Below are 9,969 nucleotides of genomic sequence, written 5' to 3' on the forward strand. Positions count from 1 at the left end.
AAACAGTCAGTCTTGGAATATTTAGAAAAGATGGCTAGCATGGGTTTCTCAAGAACAAGTCATGTCAGAAAAACCTGATCTCTTTTTGAGAAAGTTACTACCTTGCTGGATCAGGGAAATACTGTAGACATCATTTATCTTGATTTCAGTAAAGCTTTTGATAAGATTCCACATACTTTCCTTGTTGACAAGTTGGTATAATGTGGTTTGGATTCTGTTACCATTAGGTGGATCTGCAGCTGGTTGACAGATTGCACCCAAAGAGTCCTTGCAAATGGTTCCTCAAACTCCTGGAGAGGAGTGACAAGCGGAGTGCCTCAAGGATCTGTCCTGGGCCCTGTTTTGTTCAACATCTTTATCAATGATTTGGATGAAGGAATAGAGGGAATGCTTATTAAATTTGCAGATGATACTAAATTGGGAGGGGTTGCAAATACAGTAGAAGACAGGAATAGGATACAGGATGACCTTGACAGACTGGAAAACTGGGCTAAATCCAATAAAATGAATTTTTACACGGATAAATGTAAATTCTGCATTTAGGTAGAAAAAATCCAGTGCATGGCTATAGGATGGGGGAGACTTGTCTTAACAGTAGTATGTGCAAAAAGGATCTAGAGGTCTCAATGGATCATACGCTGAACATGAGTCAACAATGTGATGTGGTGGCTAAAAAAGGCAAATGCAATTTTGGGCTGTATCAACAGAAGTATAACATCCAGATCACGTGAAGTGATGGTATCACTTTACTCTGCTCTGGCAAGACCTCATCTGTAGTATTGTGTTCAGTTTTGTGCACCACATTTTAAGAAGGGTTTAGACAAGCTGGAACAGGTTCAGAGGAGGGCAACGAAGATGGTGAGGGGTCTGGAGACCAAGTCCTAAGAGGAAAAGTTGAAGGAGCTGGGCATGTTTAGCCTGGAAAGGAGGCGGCTGAGAGGTGATATGATCACCATCTACAAGTACTTGAAGGGCTGTCATCTAGAGGATGGTGTGGAATTGTTTTCGGTGGCCCCAGAAGGTAGGACCAGAACCAGTGGGTTGAAATTAAATCAAAAGAGTTTCTGTCTCAACATTAGGAAGAACTTCCTGACCGTTAGAGCGGTTCCTCAGTGGAACAGGCTTCCTCCTCGGGAGGTGGTGGGCTCTCCATCCTTGGAGGTTTTTAAACAGAGGCTAGATGGCCATCTGACAGCAATGAAGATCCTGTGAATTTAGGGGGAGGTATTTGTGAGTTTCCTACATTGTGCAGCGGGTTGGACTAGATGACCCTGGAGGTCCCTTCCAACTCTATGATTCCTCTTTTATGTCACTTAGTGTGGATTTCCTTGCAGCAGAATTAGCCTGCAATGATGCTGATCTAACAAAAAAAAGGTCCTAGTGACAGACTCAGGCAAGTTAGCCTGTAAACTGGGGAACAGCCTTGCAATGATTGGCTGGGCCACAGCTATGGTTATGAAAATGTAGCGAATTGAGATACACTTGGAGGGAAGTAAAACACCTCGGGGTGTTGAGCTTTAGGAGTGGAACAGTTCATTTCAGTTTGGGTACTGAGGAGTTCCGTGAGAGAACTGAAGCTGGTCAGTTGTGAGAGCAACTGGAAAGGAGCTAAGAGTCAGCTGTGGGCTGAATTCCTTGGGAGACAGAGCAGTTCCTGTCTGGGAGAGAGTTGTAGGGCAGAAGGGGGCAAAGCAAGGCACCTTCTGTGAGGAGAAACTCTCTGAGGAGGTCTGTCAGCACAACAGGGCAGACTCCTGGTCTAAATGAGAACACTCTCACACACACATACTGGGACAAGAGTCTTATGGCCAGGAAGGAGTCGCAAGAGCCAGACCAGGGTTTTGGCTGGGTGGGACACACAGGAGTGAGGGGCTAGAAGAGCACTCAGTGTCAAGCATGAGATTTCAAAATAACCAGTCCTTGGATTTTGAAACAAAGTTAGGTTTATTGATAATCCATGTGGCTCATTCCAGCTGAATATTGGAACTGATACTTTGTAACACTAGAATACATGCTTTAAAATGGCACATCAAAGGTTCTATAAACAATTCTACATTCACGTGTGAAATTCACACGCTCGGTTTCTTATCTATATTGCGACTAGCACATCCTGGGTTCAGGTCTGGCTGAGCCTGAGAACAAGTCCCAGGAGGTCTTATCTTCAAAGAGGACATTCCTGCATCTGTTAGTAAAAGCGAAAGAAGAAAGGTGGGGGCTGCTACTTTGATGTGCCCATATTTAATTCTGGGTTAGTAACAATTCCGAAATCTGGCTTCTATAATATAAAATGAGTATACAATGCTTGACACTCAGAAGGTGTGACTCCTGCATGCTAGTGTATGAGTCTGAGGGAATATTGATCTGGCACAAGTCAGAAGTCCCCAGGGTGTATGGCAAAGAGTGAATGATCGTTTATTGTTTTTATGATTTAAAGGAGCCTGAGCTTAGGGCTATTCCATCTCTGCCTAGAGTTCCTAGTGCCATGAAGGCACTCCCTGCCAAAAGATTTTGTTTATCACTAAAGCCTGCCTCATGTTTGTTCATAGTTATTAAGCCTGCCTGTTTATATATTTTTGAAACTATCTCAGCCTGACAATTCTCTGAGTTTCTTTTGAATTTCTGCCTGCCAACTGATTTGCCTTCAAATAACTAATATTATTTTACCACTCTCTTACCTTTTGTGAACCAATAAATATTCTTTGTGGTTTTTGAAATGCAAAAACTGTCTGGTGCCTAGTTTACTTTAGTTCTGACAAGATTTCTGTATATGTGCCTGAGGGAAGGTGACTGGGGAAAAATTTATTGTGGTCACCCTCCCAAACTGATGCTGATTGGTTCTTCACAGTCCTGATGGGCTGAAGGTAGAGAGAGTCTCAAGCTGGAGATTTTGTCTCCTCCTGTTTCTTCTGGGACCACTTCCCTTGTTATCCTTCCTGCCCTGCGGCCAGTCTGGTAGTCCTGCTCCAGATACATCCACCCCACCGGCAGGATGGGGGTACCATGCAAGCCTTTGAAGGTTCTACATGTTTCCAGAGAACAAGGGTCATTTGCAGCTAGCTGCAGGGAAGGTTCACTTGCCTAGCCTCGCTCTCATCTGTTTCAAGCACGGGGGTCTACAAATAGGAGGTTCACACAATAAACAGTCTTGCCCTAATGCTCCTTGTCTGTGCTTCATTTCCAGGGCCTCCAGAGAAACCAGAACAGGTGCCACTAGAGAGCCGCTCCTGTGTCCTCATTCGCCGAGACTTAGTTGCTCTCCCAGCAAGTCTCATCAGTCAAATTGGATATCGGTGCCATCCAAAACTCTACTCAGAAGGAGATCCTGGAGAGAAACTTGAACTTGTTGCAGGTAATTAAACTGGAACCTCCTATTATGTCTGAAATGCTTAGAACTGGTCTCTCACCTTCAGTTGGTTGTACATGATTATACACAATTTTTATGTAGTTTTTCCCCTCTAAGGGGGGGGGGGGTGGAGTTTAAATAGGGGGAACGTTGCAAAAATGAAATAACTAGTTGGAAGGGACTTCAAGGAGAGATCCAGAAGAGTCATATTCCTGCAAGATGCTTGGAAGCTATTTAAAATCATACTAATTGAGACCCAGGTATACCTCAGGTTAGGGAAAGTACTATTAAGTCTCAAAGGATGCCTTCCCAAGTCTAGGAAGCCATAAAAAAGTGAAAAGTATACCCCAATGAGATGACCACACGTTTCTGGCAAAACCAGGTGTGAGGTTTTGCTCAGATTCATTCAAGAGTGCAGAAAACAGTGATGAATGCAGAAAAGGCTTTTATTGGAAGATCAGTAGCAGGCACTCAGAAAGGATATCCTTGCCAGAACTGGCTTAATCGAAACTGAGTACATTTTTACACACAGATGTAACGGTTCTGTGCACCTGAAGGTTGCATTCTACACACATTTAAAAAGATTCCCAAGTCTTTATACTAACTATGTTCAGTTCAAGGTTAGTTTTCCATGGGCAGGAACATCCGCCTGAACCAGTCCTGTCCGTCGCCTTGGATACCAGATAACAACATCCTTGAAGAAACATTCTAAGGCCGATACTCCCACCAATCCCCCTCTTTAGCTAATAATACTAAAACTACAAAATAAAGTCTGGTTACATGGCAATTATAAGGTGAATAAAATATATGGTGATTACATGTCAAGGAATACGGATATGATAAATGAATAAATGAGCAAATAGAATAATAACAACATAAAATATGAAATAGAATTAGTAAGTAAGGAAAACAATACTAGAATATGTGATTTATGAGCAAAGAAAGCAATACTGGAAACAGAGAACTCATGTCAGGAGTCCATCTGGACATGCTGCCCCCTCAAAAGTCATGTCCCCCCAGGTTTCTTGGGGTACTGGGAGTGAAATTGCTTAATCAGTTTGCGGGCTTGTGCCTGGTCATAATGGATCCTCTCATTGTGGGCTGATTGGGTCCATACAGAACCCCCTGACACAACCTAGAGTCCAGGACTTGTTCTACGTGATGGGCCTGTTGGCCCCTAGTTGTCATTGGCTGAGGCGCAGGTGGCTGCGGATGCCAAACAGGCCCAGGATCTCTCTTCAACAAACCGCCATGGAAGGCAGCATGAACACCTTTTAGGTTTTTAGGCAAATCTACTTCCGCTGGGACTTTGTTAATCACCTTTGTCACTTTAAAGGGGCCAGTGCCAACCTAGCTTCTTGGTGGGTTGCAGTCCTTTAGGTTTTTTATAGAAATATACACTGAGTCCCTTGTCTTAATGTCCTAGAGAGCCAGTTTGGTGTAGTGGTTAGCGGAGCCTTATCTGAGAGAACCGGGTTTGATTCCCCACTCCTCCACTTGCAGCTGCTGGAATGGCCTTGGGTCAGCCATAGCTCTGGCAGAGTTGTCCTTGAAAGGGTAGCTTCTGGGAGAGCTCTCTCAGCCCCACCCACCTCACAGGGTGTCTTTTGTTGGGGAAGATGATAAAGGAGATTGTCTAAGTTCTCAGCTGTGGTGTGTCCATCTTGGCTAGCCCTGTATGACATAGCCCACAGCCTCACTGAACTGCACAAGTCCTCTCACCACGTCAAGGCAGCAATCCATGAGAGGGGTTCCAACAATTCACTGTGGCTAATAGCCACTGATGGAATTCTGCTCCATATGTTTATCCAATCCTCTCTTGAAGCTGGCTATGCTTGTCGCTGCCACCACCTCCTGTGGCAGTGAATTCCATGTGTTAATCAAGCTTTGGGTGAAGAAGTACTTCCTTCTATCCCATGAGTTCTCATATGGTAAGAAAGGGAGAAAAATACTTCTTTCTCTACCTTCTCTATCCCATGCATAATCTTGTAAACCTCTATCATGTCACCTCTCAGTCAATGTTTCTCCAAGCTAAAGAACCTCAAGCGTTTTAACCTTTCTTCATAGGGAAAGTGTTCCAAGCCTGTAATCATTCTAGTGCCCTTTTTTGCACTTTTTCCAATGCTATATCTTTTTTGAGGTGTGGTGCCCAGAACTGTACACCGTACTCCCAATGAGGCCACACCATTGATTTATACAGGGGCATTATGATACTGTCTGATTTATTTTCAATTCTTAATAATTCCCAGCATGGCATTGGCCTTTATTGCAGTCATGCACTGTCTTGACATTTTCAGTGAGTTATCTACCGTGACCCCAAGATCTCTCTTTTGGTCAGTCTCTGACAGTTCACAACCCATCAACTTGTATTTATAGCTAGGATTTTTGGCCCCAATGTGCATTACTTTGCACTTGGCCACATTGAACCTCATTTGCGATGTTGACACCCACTTGCCCAACCTCAACAGATTCCTTTGGAGTGCCTCACAATCCTCTCTGGTTCTCACCACCCTAAACAATTTAGTGTAATCTGCAAATTTAGCCACTTCGTTGCTTACTCCCAACTCCAAATCATTAATGAACAAGCTTCAGACCCAGCACTGAACACCCCACTGCTTACCACCCTCCACTGTGAAAATTGTCCATTTATACTCACTCTCTGTTTCCTATTAGCCAGTTTTTCATCCACAAGAGTGTCACGGCTGGGGCCGGGTCAGGCAAAGTCCAGGGGCAGTCCGGGGTCTGTAGCCAGTAAGCAGGAGGGTCCGAGGCACCAAATCCGAATCACTGTACAAGTATCGCAGGCCCGAGGTCCAGAAGCCGAGGTCAGGGAGTCCAGCAGTCACAAGCCAAAGTCAGGGAGTCCAGAAACCAAAGTCAAGCCGGAGTGGATGCTAGAACATCAGGGAGATGACTAGTTGCTTCCACAAAGCCTCCGCCCAAAGCCTACAGCTATATAGCCCTCTGCTGGCTGTTGCCCATTTGGGCTAATTGCTGGCTCAGAGAAGCAGCCAGGATCCTGTTGCAACTCAAGCATCCTTGCTCTTAGAAGGGCCCGAATCCTCTCAAAACTCAGGGCTCAGGGAGCGTCTTGCTCGTGAGCGTGCCGCCCTCCTCCGATCCCTGAGGTCCTGACGGAGGCGGTCACGCACACGCGCCACCCGAGAGGGCGAGGCAGGGGGGCTGGGATCTTCTCCAGGAGGCAGGGGCACTGGTGCAGGTGGCAGGGGCACAGTTTTAATTGCCTCTGATTTAAGCCACCCTAAGCCCTGCCTGCAAGAAGGGTGGCCTAACAAATCAAACTTAATAAATAAATAACAAAAAATAATGATTATTATTTCATGATAGTCCACCTTTCTCATTGGTCTCAAGGTAAAGTACAAGTGTGGTAGCAGGTAACAGATTAAATAGTATGATGACTATTTTTGAATAAGCAACAGAGACTCCTAGTTAAACAAAATAATACAGTTGAGCTGGGATTGTAGAAGTGAGTGTGTTTGTGAGTGAGAGAGGGGTGGGGAGAGGGAGGAAGGGAGGAGAACAGCACAAGCAAACATACCTGTTTTAGGCAGGCAGCAGGACCATCTTTAGGCAGCAGGACAAGAGTTATCCCTAACAGAAGTTGCCTCCTGAGCTGATCCATTGCTTTGCCCTCTCTGCAAGAATGCCCTCCTGCACAATTGTGTTTTGCACATTTCACAGAGGAATAGAAGCATGCAGCTGATTTTGCCTATTTGCAAGGTGACATCTTTGGAATGCTTTGCTCAGAGATGGGTGGAGCTGTCCCTGGGACATAACGGGAGAGGCGGCCCTGCGAGTCGGTGGGTCTGATGCTTTCAGGGGGTTTGGAGGTGACCACTAGTTGTCTTTTAGGGCAGACCCATGCAGAGTGCATTACAGTAGCCTAGCCTGGAGGTTACCAGAGCACATGACCAGCTGAGCAGAGTCAAGATAATGGGCTAGGTGGGGCTACAGCTTCGTCAGCAGTTAAGCTGGATTAAGTGGCACCCCTGGAGCAGAGGCCCATCCGTGGCTCTTAGCCACAGCGTATTGTTGGAACTCTCGGCCTGGGGCAAGTGATGCTCTGTATTCGTGGTGCCTGGGAGGGGCAACAGTGGGAGGGCTTCTAGTGTCCTGGCCCTACTGATGGACCTCCTGAAGGCACCTGGTTTTTTTGGCCACTGTGTGACACAGAGTGTTGGACTGGAGGGGCCATTGGCCTGATCCAACATGGCTTTTCTTATGTGACACAGAGTGTTGGACTGGAGGGGCCATTGGCCTGACCCAACATGGCTTCTTCTCTTATGTTCTCTGAGCTGAGTCCGCGAGAATCAACTGGACTTCATCCAAAGTGGGGAACCCCAAGTCCTTCAGGACCTCATTCTTTCTAGGCAACGTTCAGTCTTGTTAGGATTCAGTTTTGATTTGTTGAAGTGATTTGGATAAAGAAATGAGAGCTGGGTGTGACTGGCTGATTGATAAAACCCTGTTCTGAAACAACAAATGATTTTTCTCCAGGGATTTACATCGAGACTGAAGAGCATGGTGGACTGAGCCTTGTGGGCGCCACGTAGTAGGAAATTTACTCAGGTGTGACTTCTGAGCCTCTTTTTTCCTCTCCTAGGTTCTGGTGTCTACATCACCCGTGGGCAGCTGATGAACTGTCACCTGTGTGCAGGTGTGAAACACAAAGTCCTCCTGCGGCGCCTCCTGGCAACATTCTTTGACAGGTCTGATGATGTGTTTTTCCTTCTCGTGTTCTGTCAGTCAGCCTAAGCCTGTTTTATGGATCATTCCATGGCTAACCCGCCCCTAGCTGGCAAAGCAAAACAGTCCCTTTTGAGTAGAGTGGGGGTGTCAAACATGCAGCCTTGGGGCCAAATCAGGCCCCAGGAGGGCTCCTATCAGGCCCCCAAGCAACTGGCTGTCATTTGCTTCCTTCTGCATCACATCGCTTTGCCAGGCTTGCTCAATTGCACATGAGCTACAGAGCCTCTATTTTCTCCGTTAGCTGAGGCTCCTCCCTTGGGGAGGAAGAGGGGAGAACTTGCTTTGCCAGGCTCACTGTTGCACAGCGGAGCTACTGAGCCAAGCCTCTCTTCCTTCTATTGGCTGAGGCTCCTCCCCTCCTGGTCCCATGGGGAAGAGAGGAAAGAACCAAAGCTTCCTTTGCCCAGCCCCCTGGGATCCCATGAGAGAGAGACAAGGAAAGCACCTATAAGACCAGTGAGTGCTAATGTTTTAAGCATTTTTATTCTAAGTTTTTTAAAAACTCTTTGTGTTTTTCTGTGTCCTTTATAAAGTTTATATCTCTGCTACCTGGCATAAGATGTTATGACACACCTGGCCCAGCCTGACAAGGTCTTGTTTATGTCCGATCTGGCCCTCATAATAAATGAGTTTGACACCCCTGGAGTACAGGGTCTTCAGCTGGAGAAGGTGAGCAGGGCACCAGCCGGAATGCAGTCTGATGAAGGCTACGGTTTCCTGGTCTCCCTGATACCAGTTTGGCCATGACTCGGTCTGTTTCTGGAGGCATGCTTCTTTCCTTGTCTTCTGGGAGACATCTTAAGCAGCAGAGATAGCCCTGGTATTCTTCTGCTTGTCCCCACAGTTGGGTTTTTTTAAAAAAAATCAGCACCACCTCTTGCCATTCTGAGCCTTTATCTGGGTCATGCAGAGAGGCACACATCCATCTCTCCTTGTATTCAGAATGCCCAGGAAATGACTGGGGTTTGCAGATGTGCTCCTGAGCTTTTGCCTCCTGCTTGTTCTTGGAACAGGAACACTTTGGCCAACAGCTGTGGGACAGGAATCCGGTCTTCCACCAGCGACCCCAGCCGGAAGCCCCTTGACAGCAGGGTGCTCAATGCCGTGAAACGTAAGTGGAAGGAAACTGGCAAGTCCCACAGAGCTTCAATGCCTCTTGTGCATATTAAAGATCCTAAAAGGCAGTTAAGCTGTAAAGTCCTATGTTTGGGACATGGTTCAGATGCCTGGAATGGGGCTTGCCCCAAAAGCAGGAGAGAATATTGAGCCCAGTCAAAGGGGCTTCTCCTGCTTTGCAGGTGGGCTGAGCTGGTTCCATCTGCTGGGCAGGGGCTGCAGGTAGCCAGGGCAGCAGAGGTTGCCAGCACAGTTCCCTGGCAATGGTTGCCTCTTGTGTGTGGCCTGGCCTGTCGCTCCACAAGGGCACCTCACCTGCCTGCTGTTTTCAGGAAGTGGGTCGACCCAGCAGGGCTTTTGACTGAGCACTGGAGAGGATGGGGCTGGCTGGGCCGTGCTTGAAGCACGTGGCTTTGGCAGCAGCGGGTACTACACCACTAGGATCTCCACGGTGTGGCTGGAGGCAAGCGGCAGTGGCCATTTTGTGGCCCAGAGCGCCAGAGTTTGTAGAAATCCCACGGAAATGATATGTGCAAAATCCAGGTTTGCTTACAAGAAGTTAGCTAATAAAGCACCAGAGCTTCCCTCTGCTGGGCTGTGAGGGTGGCACACGCAGCACAGCTTCCCCGAATCCAAGACCAAAAGGAAGCAGCTTCATTGGTGTTATTTCTTCATTTTAACTAATTTATTTTCTGCCCTGCTCACAAGCAGGCTCAGGATGAATTAGAACATATAAAATA

At 46.8% G+C, this 9,969-nt stretch overlaps 1 protein-coding gene across 1 annotated transcript in view; it reads left to right on the forward strand.

The window, feature by feature from the left end:
• Window positions 1-9,305, forward strand: part of LOC132565948 (nucleus accumbens-associated protein 2-like) — a gene marked incomplete at its 3' end in the record, with an annotated part of 28,004 nt that extends 18,699 nt beyond the window's left edge. Inside the window, exons 2-4 of the mRNA XM_060230564.1 lie at window positions 3,182-3,349; window positions 7,968-8,073; window positions 9,127-9,305. Of these exons, the coding sequence (XP_060086547.1) occupies window positions 3,182-3,349; window positions 7,968-8,073; window positions 9,127-9,305 (453 nt within the window). The remainder of the gene's footprint in view (window positions 1-3,181; window positions 3,350-7,967; window positions 8,074-9,126) is intronic.
• Between the last annotated feature and the right edge of the window lie 664 nt (window positions 9,306-9,969).

This window comes from Heteronotia binoei, unplaced genomic scaffold (assembly GCF_032191835.1).
Source record: "Heteronotia binoei isolate CCM8104 ecotype False Entrance Well unplaced genomic scaffold, APGP_CSIRO_Hbin_v1 ptg002236l, whole genome shotgun sequence".
NCBI lineage: Eukaryota > Metazoa > Chordata > Lepidosauria > Squamata > Gekkonidae > Heteronotia > Heteronotia binoei.